Source organism: Hemitrygon akajei, chromosome 7, assembly GCF_048418815.1.
Source record: "Hemitrygon akajei chromosome 7, sHemAka1.3, whole genome shotgun sequence".
NCBI lineage: Eukaryota > Metazoa > Chordata > Chondrichthyes > Myliobatiformes > Dasyatidae > Hemitrygon > Hemitrygon akajei.
The window spans coordinates 29,168,988-29,185,655 of NC_133130.1; the positions used below are offsets into that span (position 1 = coordinate 29,168,988).

Genomic DNA, 16,668 nt, shown 5'->3' on the forward strand with positions numbered 1-16,668 from the left:
CTACATTTGACTTCACTACTGTAGAGGTGGCCAGAGTGCAATCCCTGAACGTGATACACCAGGTTGGAAGAGGTGTATGTGAGTCTCTGCCTCACCTGGAAGATTTGTTTAGGTTCCTGGATGGTGGTGAGGGGGGAAAAAAGGGAGAATGTTCTAGAGGATAGGGAGGGTTAGGTGGGTGGAGGTGAGTGGACAATGGAATCCATAAGTGTTTGATCCCTGCAGAAAGAGTGGGGGAAGGAAGATGTGACTGGTGGTTTGATCTTGCTAGAGGATGATGTGTTGGATCTCTCTCTCTCTCTCTCTCTCTCTCTCTCTCTCTCTCTCTCTCTCTCTCTCTCTCTCTCTCTCTCTCTCTCTCTCTCTCTCTCTCTCTCTCTCTCTCTCTCTCTCTCTCTCTCTCTCTCTCTCTCTCTCTCTCTCTCTCTCTCTCTCTCTCTCTCCCTCTCTCTCTCTCTCCCCCCCTCCCCCCTCTCTCCCCTCTCCTCCCTCTCTCTCTCTCTCTACCCTCTCTCTCTCCCCTCTCTCTCTCTCTTCCCCCCCTCCCTTTCCCCCTCACTCCTTCCACCCCCCCCCCACACACACACACACACACACACATATTTTGTGGCACTCCTCACTCCCCCATCTGGTTCCACCGATCACCCACCGGCTTCTGTCCTATTCCCCCCACACTTTTAAATCTTTCTTTTTCTCCTCTCCTCTCCTCTCCCTCTCACCCCTCACCCACCCACCAATTCTATGCAGATTCTTGACCTGCAACATTGACACATGCCTTTTGTTTTCACAAATGTACCTTGAAGTTTGTATTTTCTTGAAGTTTGTTTTTTGTTTGTAATAGTTGGGAAAACCATTAGGCAACTAGAGTGTTTTTTAATCTTCATGCCTACAACAAATGATTAAACAATTTGCAAACTATTGATCAGACTAATCATTGTATTGTATTCGATTTGAGTTGGCTATTGATGTATAAAATTTCAACGTAAACCCCTAATGACATACTTTTCTTTGACAGAGACCTTGGTTTTGTATGTCCAACAGTGTTTGGAAATGGCAATAGGGATGGGAGAATGGTGATTGTAGGGGAGGAAATTAGGAGTATGAAGCACTATGAGGTTTTTTAGCATGATCATATCATTACCACTCCCAATTCCATTATCTACATCAAATGTATTTTCTGAAAATATGTACACAGTGGAAAATATTGGATTGTGAACAAATGACAAAGGCATCTCAGCCCATCTCAATCATCCAATCCCAAACTCTGCCCTACTGTGGCTAACTATCGCACATGCAGCCCTCCTATCGGGAGGATATTTCCTGACTTCAGTCCAAAAAGGAAGGTTTTTAATCATTTTAGTTGTCTGCACCACAATATGTGCCATTCAATTTCTACTGGTCTTCCTCCTCCCTTCCATTCTCTTCAAGCCTCCTTCATTTGTCCATAAATTAAGACATTTCCCAGTACTGAAGAACAATCATACAGACTGATAAGGTAGCTGTTTCTCTCTCTGTAGATGCTACTTGACCTGATGGGTATCTCCAGCATATTTCAGATTTATTCCTGATTTAAATTTATCATTCCCAATAATGACAAGGTGTGTCAGAATGTAAAGTCAGAGAAGGGCAGACTGGATGGGGAACATTAGTATTCATTACTACATGAAATCAGTATGTTTAAACAACAATTCAAAAATTACCTGTAGACTACTTCAAAAGCTGAATGCCTTGTGTTATTTCCATGACTTGGTTTATGGCATTTTCATTAAAAAAATTTTAAGCATTTTTCCACTTTATTTACTTCTGTAACATTATTTATCAAATTTGACTCAAAATTCTAAGGTGTGTAAAGTCTACATGTTAAAGTCTGTTTTATATTTATGAGCCCATTTTAAAATGTTGTTTGAAATGGGTGAATATTGCTTTTACTAAAACAACTGAAGGATTTCTGTACCAGCAGGTAAGATGCAATGTAAACCAATGTTGCACAGAATGCTTCCATCTGTGGTTGGGCTCAAAGCTGTCATACATAAGTCGCTTAATAGACAAACTCACATTCCAGCAGGAACAACGAGGACCAGTTCAGGAGTTTAAGCCAACTGATTATCATTCCATTCAAAGTTAGTCACACGGTTGTGGCATTAAGATTGACTTTTGTCTTTGTACTTAATCCTCCAGGTTGAGCACCCACAGAGATCTAAAAAAGCTGTCTGGCACAAGCTGTTGTCCAAGCAACGTAAACGGGCAGTAGTGGCCTGCTTCAGGATGGCACCGCTTTATAACTTACCTCGGTAGGAACTGATTGATTTCCCTCTTGACCCCAATAAGAGAACTGGTGTTGAATCTTGGCATTTCCTCTGCAGCACCAGGAACAACTCACAACATTATAAATAGATAGTACATGCTTCAAGTAGCAAAAGAGTACAATTTTTATTTGACCTGCCCAAATTTAGCTGACTAAATTTCGAGCACTTCACACACAGAAATTAAATATAGAAAAGTCAGCAGGATTAGTGATGAAATGGGTTTTAAAAAGACTTCTGGAGTCACAGAAGAAGTTATGAGTCAAAGGTAGCTATGCAGTGTTCCAGGAATTGAGAATGATTGAAGATCCAGCCATTAAAGAGAGAGACGAGGAATCTATACAAAACTGTTGCAGGAGTCTCATTAGGAAGAATCGTGGATGTGGGTTCATGAAGCTGGCAATACATTGGTTGGCCAAGACCTTGGGGGGATTTATAAATGAGGTTGGAGACTATGAATTCAGAATGAGAATCGGGTTTAAATGTAAGAGGGGACCATGTTGAAAAATAAATGTCCTAAGTTTTCTAAAATTGACTCCTTCTACCTTAGGCCACAAACTTATCAGTCACCCCTCATATATGAATTAAATTGTTACATTAAGATAAGTAGTACTAAAAACAGAACTTTAAAAAAAGTAGTGAGGTAGTGTTCATCGGCTCAATGTCCATTTAGAAATCGGGGAAGAAGCTGTTCCTGAATCACTGAGTATTTGTCTTCAGGCTTCTGTACCTCCTTCCTGATGGTAACAAGAAGGTGAGGGCATGTCCTAGGTGGGTGGGTGCCTTGATGATTGAAGCTGCTTTTCTGAGGCACTGCTCCTTGAAGATGTCTTGGATACTACGGAGCTTAGTACCCATGATGAGCTGACTAATTTTACAATTGTTTGCAGCCTGCTATGATTCTGTGCAGGAGCCCTCTTCTCCCTCTGTGCTCCCCCCCCCCCCCCACCCCCATATCAGACAGTGATGGAGCCAGTCAGAATGTTCTGCAGAAGTTTTTGAGATTTTCAAGTGACAAAACAAATCTCCTCAAACTCCATGCTGTTGATGTCAAGTATCCATGGCCAAGTTTTCTTGCACAAGCATGTTTCATGTTTTACTTATTGAATCGACTTTATTTCTTACACCCTTCTCGTACATGAGGGGTAAAAACTTTACGTTACGTCTCCATCTGAATGTGCTAATTATAGTACTGTGTAATAAACAGTATGTACAGTAAAATATACAACAGAACAGTCAATATAGCTTAGAATATATTTTAAAAGAACAAATGTAAATGCTGTGTAATTACAAAAATACATTTGCAAACCTAAACTTAGATGTGAGATTTATGTTGGTATACGCATTTTTCTCTATTATTAAAAATGACCCTAATCTGATTGAAGCAGATAAAAAAAATCTCGCTTGAGCTGGGAAATGGTCCAGACTCATTGCAACAGATGGTATTAACTGACAGGGAAGTGTCACAAAGAGGGCCTTCGCTAACAACTTTTGTTTTGTTAATCAGTTTAATGTTAGCGGCAATGATAGCCAGATCTGATGCATTAAATAAAGCAAGTAACCCTGTCACTGGATTATTCGTCTTCAGGCATCGAGCTGTCAATCTCTTCCTCCAAGGCTATGAGAAATCGTGGATTGAAACCGAGGAACATTATTTTGAAGATAAGCTAATAGAAGATATAGCTGTGAGTATCACTTTGTGGTTGATTCCTGTGGAGCTGGATTTGCACGAAATATAACCATGCTGAAAGATTATTCTATTCTCAGCGTGATTATTTTTCCATCACCACTTATTTATCTACAGTAAACACTTCCCACAGAGATTACTGCTTGATATGCGCATCCACCATTTTGAGCCTGGATTTCAGTAAGTAGGTTGACGTTAAAAAAAAGGCTATCTATGGCATTATTGTGTAAGATATAGGACATAAAATCTGTTAGGTAAAGAAATGATAAAGAAAAACAGTTATGGCTGTTGGAGGGTAACAGTCTCATCGTGAGGATATGAGCCACAGGAATTCCTTGGGGAAACATAGCATGCTCAAACCACTTCAGCTTTTTCATCCATGATTTTCACTTTATCATAAGCTTATGGGTGAGCTGTGGTTCCTTAAGGTTGTTATAGCCAGGGTTGGTAATGAGGGTACCTATTAAATGCTCCCAATGGCATGCATCTCAACAAGCCCCTGACAACCAAGTCCAGCTCCTGACCTTCACATGTGGCTTAGCCGCAAAGCCCACTGGAATTCTACAGTCCTACATTGAGTTCAATGCTGACTGGCAACTCCTGCGATACCACAGATGCCAAATTGTATCAGTCTCTGCTGTTCCTCTGGATTCATCAGGAGAAAGGGCAAAGGTGGGTTACTGGCACCTTAACACCAATCGATTCCAGCTGATATGGCTCGTCAGTCATCGTTGGCAGCTCATCTAGGAGAAGGAAAACTCTGATCTCAATCTCTGCTGCCTCATGGCTATAACCACTCATGGGGAGTAAACCCCAAGGGGACAATCTGGATCTGGAGTCCCGAAGGCAGTCCTACATTGAGTTCAACGCTGACTGGTAACTCCCGCGATGCCACAGGTGCCAAACCGTAGCAGTCTCTGCTGTTCCCTTGGATTCATCGGCTGCGTGGAGAGGTGGAGCCTGCTAGACGGGCAACAGCTTGCTATCCATGTCATACTGGCTTGCATATCACACAGAGGGCTAAGATGCCATATCCACAGTTGAACCCGACCAGTGGAGGGCCTCATAGCTGGGCTAATGGTTGCGTGCTGTTCTGTTCCAATGACAATTACTTAGAAGAAGCAAGAAAACAACTCAACAACTTTTCGAGTGCATCTGAGGAAGTCAATAGGTGTAAGCCTTGCTCACAATGTTCACATCCGAAGGAACTAAAAGTATAAAACATTGGACCTTTTAGAGGAAGAAGCTGTAATGGGTTGTGGTGCAGATATTAATTTCAAGTGATGTGTAAAGCTAATAAAGAACAAATTAGCATGAATCAAAGATAGATAGGAGTTAAACACATCCTAATCAGAGAGCAAGGACATGAGAGACAGGGCTAAGATTCAGAACTCTCTGTGGAAGTGGAAAGAATGACTCCCCTCTTCTCTGCTCTTTCTTCATAGATGCTGGGTGAGCTGTTGTTTGCTCCCAGCTTTGTTTGGAAAGTCGTGCATACATCAAAGATCAAAGTGGTTTGTTCTACCAGAGATAAACTATACATTTCTGGTGAACGGAGAACTGCTTTCAGAATATTTAACTTTTGTATAGTGAAATACACACTTTAATGTTCTAGATAGAATCTAAATGTATTTTTAGTACTGTGCTGGAATAACAATGCATTCATTGAATTCCAGTTTTCTTAGAAGCTTATCTGTTTCTTTCCTTAGAAACCAGGGGGAGAGAAGCCAGTGGAGGAAGAGGAGGGGACCAAACAACTTGACCCTCTTCACCAACTCATTCTGTTGTTTAGTCGAACGGCTTTGACAGAAAAATGGTAAGTTTAAGAAAGTTCCTCAATTAGCATTGAAACCAAAACTGCTAGAAATATACAAGTGATCATGTAGCAGGTGCGGAGAGAGGAGGATAATTCATTCAGGTCAATTACCTATAAACAGAAGGAAAAAATTAATCAGAGATGTAATTAGTTTTAGTCAAAATTGAAGGGGAGGGAAGGGAGAACAAAGGGGAAGGTCTGTGATAGAATGGAAGAGGGAAGAGATTAAATGACAGGATGGGGCAAAGCAAAAATAAATTATTGTAGATTGATAAAGAATTTTTTTTAAAAACTGACCCCCCCCCCAAATGAAACTAACATCAGCAAAATCATGACTAGTAGAAGGTGCCAAAACATCTGAATCTGTGGTATGTGTAATGCTTGGCTTACACACTGTGGGAATGTGTGTTCTCACCTTTTGACAGCTCCTCCTCTCAGTATTCAGTGTAGGGTCTTCACCATGGCCAGTTAAATCTTCCACTACCTCATCTGTCTGCGTCCCAACACTCTTAGTTAAATAGGTGCGGAGATGAGGAGGCATTGGTGTTGGTGCAGGAAGCATGGACCTTCACAGCAGTGACTGTTATACTACACCCTATCTGATAAACAAAGAATTCAAAGGCATGGAGTTTCCAAAGCTCTCATCACTAAAGTGATTGACATTGTGTGGAATGGTCTTTGCCATGCTGCTGAGGTCACATGATCTTTGTAAGCCATGGATCTCTGCCAGTTTTCTCACTTCTGAGACGACTGTCTCAGAAAAGGAGGTATTTCTGAGTAGCCCCTCAAAGTTCCTGCTCAGAAATGTCTCCTTTGATTGCAGTGGGGCTTGGTGACATATTGAGTACTGGTATTTGCCACTAGCATGGGGTTCCCAGGAGAGCTGGTAGCCATTTCATGACCATATGAGTTCCCCTAAAACAGACCCTATTATAAACAGGAAGTTTGTTCTCTCTGTCAGACATTTTCAACAGCCAGCACTGTCAACCGATATGAAACTTGGGGACAAGGGCTACTCTTCAGCTTCAGAAGCCAAGGTTTTCCTAATTACAGCGGTGGAGTGTAGACACAAGAGCCACATAACTATTGGGCTGGAATTGTTTTATTATTGTTGCATATGCCCCAATACACAGTGATAAGCTTGTCTTGTCTACTGTTCATACAGATCACTTCTGCTCTGAGGTACTGTAAATTAAAACCATAACATAACAGTGAGAAAAGGGTAACAATCAGATACAGGGTTATAACAAGGATGACGGTGAGATCAAGAACCCAACTTATCATTGCAGGAAAGCATTCAATAGTCTTATAACAGGGGATTGAAGCTGTCCTCGTGCCTGGTGGTACTTGATTTCAGGCTTTTTTATCTTCTTCCTGACAGAAGTGGGAATTCCGGGGTGGGTGGGGTCTTTGCTTATGCTTGTTGCTTTACTGAGGCAGCAAGAAGTATAGACAGAATCTGTTCAGTGGGGCGGTGGTCTGGTTTCCATTATGTGCTGGGCTGAGCTGTGTCCACAATTCTCTACAGTTTGTTTCTTGACACATGCATACCAATTGCAATTGTTACATACCCCGTAACTGGGTCACTTACCAGCAAAGATAGAGAGGTCCGTTGAAGTCTGATGGTACTATTTTTAACAGTATTTATTGATAAAAATACACAAAAATAATATCAATGCAACCATACAGATAATATACGTCGTCAATACTAAATCTAAAAGCGCGGGTATAATAATAATCAATAAGAAATAGCTCTATCGTTGTCTAGGGGATAATGTATTATCCGATGGAAATATAAAAGTCACTCAAGTTCATTCAAACTGCAGGCTGCAGCCTTTGGTTGGAGTCAAGAGAGAGAGTTTAAAACTTGCCCATTCCTTTTATGACATCAATCCTTCGAGAGTCGTTGGGGCTGATTTCTCCTTTGTGTTAGCTAAAGCCATTCTTCCGTGGTAAGGCCCACCAATTCCGAGGCAAATGGAAAAGGACGCACGTGGGCTTTCCACTGGCTTTCGCTATTACGCTGTTACAGGATTTCTAGCGTTTCTTCTGGTGCGTCTGAAGGGGCCGTTCCCCAGACCCTCTTTTATCCCCACTCACGGGGTCTCAGATGTCAATCAGGGTGGAATGATGCCATCCCCCAACCAGCCCACGTTGCCTGAGGGCTTCCACAAAGCACAGTACTCAATACACAATTCCGTCTCCAAGAGACAATGACCGCTTCCCGTTGCTTTGTAACGCTGAGGGCCAGGACATTCCAAACGTCTCTCTCTCATTTCCTGGGTCTCCTGACCTGAATTAATAGCAATCTTGCGATTCTCAAAAAGGAGGGGGCACAGGTATAACACCCCCTTTCTTCAACGCATTTTTACCATCGGTAAAAACGAAGTAATACAGAGTCTTACAGGATTTTAGAATCTAACACAATACAAAAGCTTTTTTTTCACTACAGAGTAATACAGTTATACATTCAATTCAGCATCTAAACAGGTAACGATTACATTGTCACTTCCTTTAATATCTTAACATCTTGTACCTTACTAAAGTCTTGTAGCATCAGACTCCAATTTAATAACCACCTATTTTTTTTCTTTCCTTCAGCAAACAAAAACTAAAGAGTTGTGATCTTAGCTTACGTGTATACTACAAAAGTTCATGCAAAATACTAATCTTTATGTTACTTTCAAACTTAACAGTCAAGCTTCCATGGGGGTTGTCTTTATTATTCACATGCTTTGTCGAAATCCCGTAAAACCGGCTTCTGCTATTTAAAAATAGCATCCCCATTAACCCTCGCCTCTTTTCCGGTTAATTCCCACGTGGGGAGCTTGTGCACCCTGGCGAAATAGGCTTTCGCCCGCTCCTTTCATAGGAGTTATTTTATCAACAATGTGTTCCAAACTTAGACCATTTCCCGAATTTCCACCCAATTCTTTAATTTTACGCAAGTTGCTAGTTTTCTCTTCAGGACCCTTGAGGCTATTAGTTTTCAGTTTAAACTCTTTGTTCAAACAGCATTTCAAATTCTGCCTTTTTACACCACACTCTGGAATAACAATAGCATGTGGGGCCCCTTTACCTTCCAACTCAACCTGTAATTGATTCACAGGCTTTGTGGTACCACGCCGTTGTCTCTGTAGCCTGGTTGCTGCTTTTGATATCAGTCCAGCCTTTAAATTTTCTTCATTCAATTTGGGAACTACACATTTTCCTTTTCCTTCAATAATAATATTCACCCCACCACCTTTGATCTCCTCACTGACTTTTACCACACCTTCGAGCACAAACACCTGGGAACTCTCACTTCCCACTATTACCAAGGTTAACCCTTTTTTCACTGAACCAAGTCCATCTGACCCACAAGGATTGCATTTCTTTTCAACTGAATCAAATACCTCAGACTTTTTCTGAGCTCCATTACTAGGTTCAGTACCACGTGCATCCACATCTTGGACACACTCAAACTGGACATTTGCCTCTTCCAGGATTTCAATACCCGTACCCGGTCCAAATTCTAAGTTCCCCTGATCCTCCCAGCTACTCTCTGGGCAACTCCCTTCCGGAGTAAACTCAACCCTGCGGGCTGAAACAACCTCATCTGCCAACCCAGCAGACTTCTTCAAGGTAAGGGCACCCTTTTCATCTAGGACTGCCCTCATTTCATTATCGGGAACACCTTTAGAATTTTCCACTTCTTCAAACAGTTCTGCCAAACCAGACAGATCATCCATGTCCAACCCTGGACCTTTTAACAACTTTATCTGTTTCTCATCTTTATTTCGTGCCTCTAGAACTTTTCTCCTCGCTAAGGGCAGGTCTACCTCCTCTCCCTTACTCTCTTTCACTTTACTACTCTTAGTTTTACCATCCTCTAAACCCTCGTGGGACAGGGTCGGTAAAAACGTCTCGGCCAAATCGATACTGGCCGGATTTAAACTGCTCTCATTCTCAGCTGCCTTTCTCGACATGCTGCGAGTGATCGTGCATGCAGGATAGATCTTGGAATCTAGGGGCGGGGCCTCCACAGGCTGTCTCGTCAGCTTCATTGCTGACCAAACCTTACCACCGGCTAAATCATTACCCAGAAGGACGTCCGCGTCAGTTCTCGGGAATTCTGATCGCACCCCCATTTCAACTGGTCCAGAGACTAGCTCACAATTCATAATGATCCTATGCAAGGGCACCATTTCCGACCCTTTTCCTATTCCTTTCACAGCTACCATTCCCATCTTGCGACCAAAATCCAGTACCTTACTGCTAATCAATGACAGTTCAGCCCCCGTGTCTCTCCAGATTCGCACGGGAACTGGGGGGTCTCCCTCTCTCACAGACACGGTTCCGTTTGACATACAAGTCTCAGACCCTTCTTGTACCCTGTCTACCCGGGACTCTCTTGTCAATTTACTGATTACCACGGCACATCCAATAGGGACTGCTGCTTTCCCTTTTCCTGTCTCCTTCCTCGGAGCAAAGCACCTAGATGCAATATGTCCCCCCTTTCCACAATTAAAATAGGTCAAGCCGGGAAATCTCTGGCCGTCTTGCCTCTCCTCCCCAACCTTACCACTAGCTCCCGGCGGGACCTCTGTCTCAGCCGGCGGGCTTTCTCTATCGCTCCCACGGTCTCTCTGGGAACTTTTATTCGAGGAAAACTTTGTCTTGTGGGTTGGGGCATATTCATCTGCGAACCTAGCAAATTCGGAGATGGACTTATTTGGCTTCTCATTCAAATACATCCGGATATCCTCCGAAACACAACCTTTAAATTCCTCAATCAGAATTAACTCCCTGAGACGCCAAAAATCCTCTTCCACTATTTCTGCTGTACACCAACGGTCCAAGAGCACACCCTTCTCATAGGCAAACTCGGTATACGTCTGATTCCACCCTTTCTTTAAATTTCTGAACTTTTGTCTATACGCTTCAGGTACCAATTCATAAGTCCGGAGAATGGCCGCTTTTACTTTGTCATAACTCTCCACCTCTTCCTCCTCCATGGACAACGCCATATATGCTCGTTGTGCCTTCCCTTTTAACACACTTTGCAACAACGCCACCCACTGCTCTTTGGGCCACTTCTGATTCACTGCCACCTTCTCAAAAAGCAAGAAATAACTATCAACATGCGTCTCCTCGAACGGAGGTACTAACCTCAACTCCTGACTAACGTTAAACCGCTCCTCTCGGTCTGACCCTTGATCTCTTCGCTCTTGCCTTAACTCCACCATCTCCAAGTCATGTTTCCTCTGTTTCTCTCCCTCCCTCTACTTCTTGGCTCTTTCCTTTTCTTTCTCAGCTCTCTCTCTCTCCTTTTCAGCTGCTTCCAGCTGTTTTAACTGAATTTCATGCTCCCTTTGTTTCTCAGCCCTGTCCTGCTCCCTTTTCACCTCCAACTCCTTTAGCTGGAGTTCATGCTCCCTTTGTCTCTCGGCCCTTTCTTTCTCTTTGTCTTTCTCGGCCCTTTCTTTCTCCTTCTCAGCTGCTTCCAGCTGCTTTAACTTAATTGTATGTTCCAACCTTAATTTCTCCAACTCTAACTGAGCCGTCCCACTAGCTGGTTCCTTTTCAGGGATATTTTCCAATACCTCCGCTGCAAACACATTCTTCTCAATATAATACTGAGTTATGGCCCTTCACACCTCCCGCTTTTTCATTGACAACCTCACCTCTGCGAGGTTTAGCCCCTTCGCCATATTTATCAAGTCTGATTTGGTGGCTGCCTCTAGCGCCTCCAGAGTCGGGTTTTCTATAAATTCACCCACGTCCATCTTTGCTGGTTTCCCGTCTGGCTAACCGCGTAACCAGATCCAAGTTTGGACTTACAAGCCCGATTCACTGGCCTCCCAATTTCGTGTCACATCCCGAGACGAGAACCCCAATTGTTACGTAACCCATAACTGGGTCACTTACCAGCAAAGATAGAGAGGTCCGTTGAAGTCTGATGGTACTATTTTTAACAGTATTTATTGATAAAAATACACAAAAATAATATCAATGCAAACATACAGATAATATACGTCGTCAATACTAAATCTAAAAGTGCGGGTATATTAATAATCAATAAGAAATAGCTCTATCGTTGTCTAGGGGATAATGTATTATCCGATGGAAATATAAAAGTCACTCAAGTTCATTCAAGCTGCAGGCTGCAGCCTTTGATTGGAGTCAAGAGAGAGAGTTTAAAACTTGCCCATTCCTTTTATGATGTCAATCCTTCGAGAGTCGTTGGGGCTGATTTCTCCTTTGTGTTAGCTAAAGCCATTCTTCCGTGGTAAGGCCCACCAATTCCGAGGCAAATGGAAAAGGACGCACGTGGGCTTTCCACCGGCTTTTGCTATTACGCTGTTACAGGATTTCTAGTGTTTCTTCTGGTGTGTCTGAAGGGGCCGTTCCCCAGACCCTCTTTTATCCCCACTCACGGGGTCTCAGATGTCAATCAGGGTGGAATGATGCCATCCCCCAACCAGCCCACGTTGCCTGAGGGCTTCCACGAAGCACAGTACTCAATACACAATTCCGTCTCCAAGAGACAATGACTGCTTCCCGTTGCTTTGTATCGCTGAGGGCCAGGACATTCCAAACGTCTCTCTCTCATTTCCTGGGTCTCCTGACCTGAATTAATAGCAATCTTACGATTCTCAAAAAGGAGGGGGCACAGGCATAACACCATCCAGACAGGATGCTTCCTACAGTGCATCGATACAAATTGGTAAGGGTTGATGGGGACATGCCATATTTCTTTAGGCTCCTGAAGAAATAGAGGCTTGGTGATCTTTCTTGGTTCTGGTGTCTATGTAGTTGGACCAGAACAGGCTATTGGTGATGTTCATTCCTAGGAACTTGAAGCTTGCATCCCTCTCATTCTCAACAACAATGATGTAGACAGGAGTCTGCACACTCCCCACACTCCCCAACTTTCCTGTAGTCAATGGCAACTGTACCGGCATTGAGGGGAAAGTTGTTACCATGACACCATGTTACTATCTCTCTCCTGTACTCTATTTATCTTCTTCTTCTCTCTACCTCCTTCCTGTACTCCAACTCCTTGCTTTTTGAGATGCATCCCACTGTAGCAGTATCATCTGCAAACTTGCAGATGGAGTTCGAGCAAATTCTGGCCACACAGCCATGGGTATCAGGGTTGTGCTGAAAAATGCCACTGGTCAGCTCAAGTTAGAATTCTGCTGCTGCCTCAGTTTGAGGGTACACTGCAGTACACAGCAGACAGCATTATCATCTACTGCATGGAGATCGAAGACGATGTCTGCTGATGGAAGAAGAAAACAAAGGAGACCCGAATTTTGAGCGCTTTGTAGTCTGGGAGTCCTAAGGACCAGTTAGTGCAGAGGGAAAGGAAGACTCCTTGGGGATATGCCTGCTCAGCACTCAAAGCCCCATCTCCCAGTGGTGTGGAGGAGCAGTCACTGATTGCATAGGACATGAGGGACTGACTAAGAGAGCTTCAGCCAGCTTGGCTTATGAAAATGCATATGATGTTTGAAGACATATTTGAACTTGTTACTCAAGTCACAGAGAAGGCTAATGAAAGGAACGTTCTAGACATTTGACTAAGTACCACATGTAGATCTTGTTAGCAAAACTGAAGGTGATGGATTAAGTGAATCAAATTTTAAAAAGCCAGTTGAAGGACAGAAAAGTGAGTCATTGCAATGAACTATTCATTTCACACTGAAGTATGATAGACTGGAGTGTTGTCCAAGGAGCATTGTTTTTATAGGTATTGGAAAAACAGTAAAATTTAAAATATTGGTATTGAAAGCAGACCTGGAGTGTGATACCAATTGATTACAAAGAACAAGCTGTTGGACAAACTGCTTGAGTCCTGATGCTAGTCTCGACCGGCACAGCATTGGGAGGCTTGTGCCTGTTTTGGAGCTGGCTGACTTTACTGCTTTCGCTGATCCTGCACAGTGGCAACTTCCACACCAGACAGTGATGCAACCAGTTGGAACGCTCTCCATGGTTCACCTGAGTGTCTTTGGTGACATATCAATCCTCCACAGGCTCCTAATGAAATATAGCCACTGCCCTGCTTTCTTTATAATTGCCTCAATATATTGTGCCCAGGATAAATCTTCAGAGATGTTGACAACTAAGAACTTGAAACTTCTGACGCTTTCCACTGCTAATCCCTCTATGAGGACTGATGTGTGTTTTCTTGACATCCTTTTCCTGATGACCATAATCAGTTCCTTGTTCTTCCTGACATTCAGTGAAGATTGTTTTTGCAACACCACTCAACCAGGTGACCTACCTCGCTCCTGTACACCCTCTCGTCACAGCTGAAATTCTGCCAACATTAATTGCGTCGGCAGCAAATTTATAAATGGCATATGAGCTGTGCCTAGCCACACAGTCAGAGAGAATGCAGAGAGAGTGGAGCAGTGGGCTAAGCATGCACCCTTAAGGTGTGCAAGTGTTGATTGTCAGGGAGGAGGAAATGTTTTTACCGATCTGGACAGACTACAGTCTCCCAGTAAGGAAGTCAAGGATCCATTTAGCGAGGGAGGTACAGAGGCCCAGGTTTTGGAACTTGTTGATTAGAAATGAGTGTATGACTCTGCATAATGCTGAGCTGTAGCCTGATGTGGGTATGGTTATTGTACAGGTGATCCAAGGCTGAGTGGAGGGCCAGTGAGATTGCATCTGCTGTGGACCAATTAGGGCGATGGGCAAATTGTAGTGGTCCAGACCCTTCCTATGCAGGAGTTGATTCTAGCTATGACCAAAGCATTTCACCACAGTAGATGTGAATACCACCCTGCTCTTCTTGGCACTGGTATGATTGTCCCCCTTTTGAAGTAGGCATGAACCTCTGACTGCAGCAGTGAGAGATTGCAGGTATCCTTGAACACACATTAGCACAGGTTGTCAATGTCCTATAGCATCAGACCCTGATGCCTTGCGAGGACTCACCCTCTAGAAAGATGTTCTGATATTGGCCTCTGAGATAGAGATTACAGGATCACCAGTTGCTGCAGGGATTTTCACAGGTGTAGTTTTATTCTCCCTTTCAGAGTGTGCATAAAAGGCATTGAGCTCGTCTGGGAGTGAAGTATCACAGCCACTTATGATGTCATGCTTTGCTTTGTAGGAATTAATGGCCTGCAAACCCTCCCAGAGCAGATGTACATCCGATTCCATCTCTAACCTCAAACGGAATTGTTTTGTTATTTGCTCTATGAGTTGGTGTGCTGGGGCAATGGCATCAACATGGGTGATGCCAGCAGGCTCAATAAACTAGAAAGACTGGCTCTGTTATAGGAGTCACACGGGACACATCAGAAGCTGTGCTAGAATAAAGGACCCTACGGAAAATCCTGGCAATTCTGAACAGAGGAGCACTTATATAGGAAATAGACTGAGACAACTGTACTGCTCCAAAGAGCACTATATGAGGGCATTCTTACCCTTGGCATTTGGCTCTATAATGAGTCAACCTATAGCCGGGGAAGGATGACCTCCTCCTGTTAGACTGTTTGTGGTACCTTATTTTTATTCTTTCTACTTCTCTTCTAATAGTTATATCTGTGCACTTGTAATGCTACCGAAACCCCCCTTTCCTGGGTGTCTCTGGAAATGCAGCTGGTTAGCCACTCGCTAACAGCCGCTGGATTCCATGTTGATAAACCCACCTTTCTCCGGTTTTGTGTGTCTAAGGTGTGTGTGACTTTGGTCCTGCCAGATTTGTGAGATTGGGATGTCTCGCCCACCCAAACCCCGGTGCGTGTGAATGCTGTGTGATATACTGTCCTGCAAAAGCCAGTCAGCACAAAATAACAGATCACACACTGCATACAATTATAAAAAAGTATATTTGTGAATGGTAACTTAGCCAAAGAGGTAGTAAAGAAAAGAAAGAAAACAAAGGGCCCATTATAATTAAACAGTCAAACGTGCACAGGTTGGAGTTCAAATATTCCAAAAGCCATATTCACCGATCCTTGGCAGGCTTCCGCGCCTGGGCTCCATCGAATCGCATTTCCCCACTGGGTCAAATCATACAACCAGTTCTCTCTAGTATCTTCTCTCTTCATCTACCACCCAACAAGACAAAGACCCACCAGCGGTGTCAGTCACAAAATTGCTCCCTTGGCCTTCTCCAGAACCTTCCTGATGTAGGATGACCCACATTCCTAAGCATTCCTTATCTCCCACAGCAACCCAAACAATGCTTCTACAGAAAAACCAGTACATGAAATAACTTAGAGCATTAGCAGTAACACCTTCACACTACTGTGACACTGTGATTTCTTTTGGGGTCAATAAAGTATCAATCTTAAAATAGCCTTCTATGTGTTGTAACTGGATTTCTTATACAGTATAGCTCTAGATCACCGGTCACGTTTCTCTGAGTTCCTCTCGCACTTTGTTTTGTTTTGCTCCAGATTACAGTCGGCTGACACTCTTCAGTCTCAACTGACTGAAGTAGGGCACAGATATGCTTGCAGAATAGGTTGAAAACTGGAAGATGAAATTTAACTCAGAGAAATGTGAGCTAGTGCCATTGCAGCAGTGAGAAATAGGGTGTTGACCCGGAATTGATGGCACCGTTCTAAATTGTCTGCAGGAAGAGAGAGACCGAGGTGCATAGATGTATGAAAATATCAGAACATGTTGAGAGAGTAAGATCTTGGCTTCATATGGTACAAAGTTATATTGAAACTTAATAAAGCTCTGGTCAGGCCACAACTCCTATAGTGTGTCTTATTGTGGTTTGCGGTGACCGCACGTTGTGAGGGATGTGGAAGTCCCCGAGCGGCTGAAGTATATCAGAGTGGTTTCAGGATGAGAAAGTTCGGCTAGAAGGTTATGTTGGATTAGCAAGGTCTGTTCTCTTC

At 43.3% G+C, this 16,668-nt stretch overlaps 1 protein-coding gene across 2 annotated transcripts in view; it reads left to right on the forward strand.

Moving 5' to 3' along the window:
• Positions 1-16,668, forward strand: part of ryr2a (ryanodine receptor 2a (cardiac)) — a 727,422-nt gene that overhangs the window by 592,556 nt on the left and 118,198 nt on the right. For both annotated transcript variants that reach the window (XM_073050574.1, XM_073050575.1), the window contains exons 73-75: positions 2,179-2,291; positions 3,892-3,988; positions 5,700-5,806. In XM_073050574.1, the coding sequence (XP_072906675.1) occupies positions 2,179-2,291; positions 3,892-3,988; positions 5,700-5,806 (317 nt within the window). The remainder of the gene's footprint in view (positions 1-2,178; positions 2,292-3,891; positions 3,989-5,699; positions 5,807-16,668) is intronic.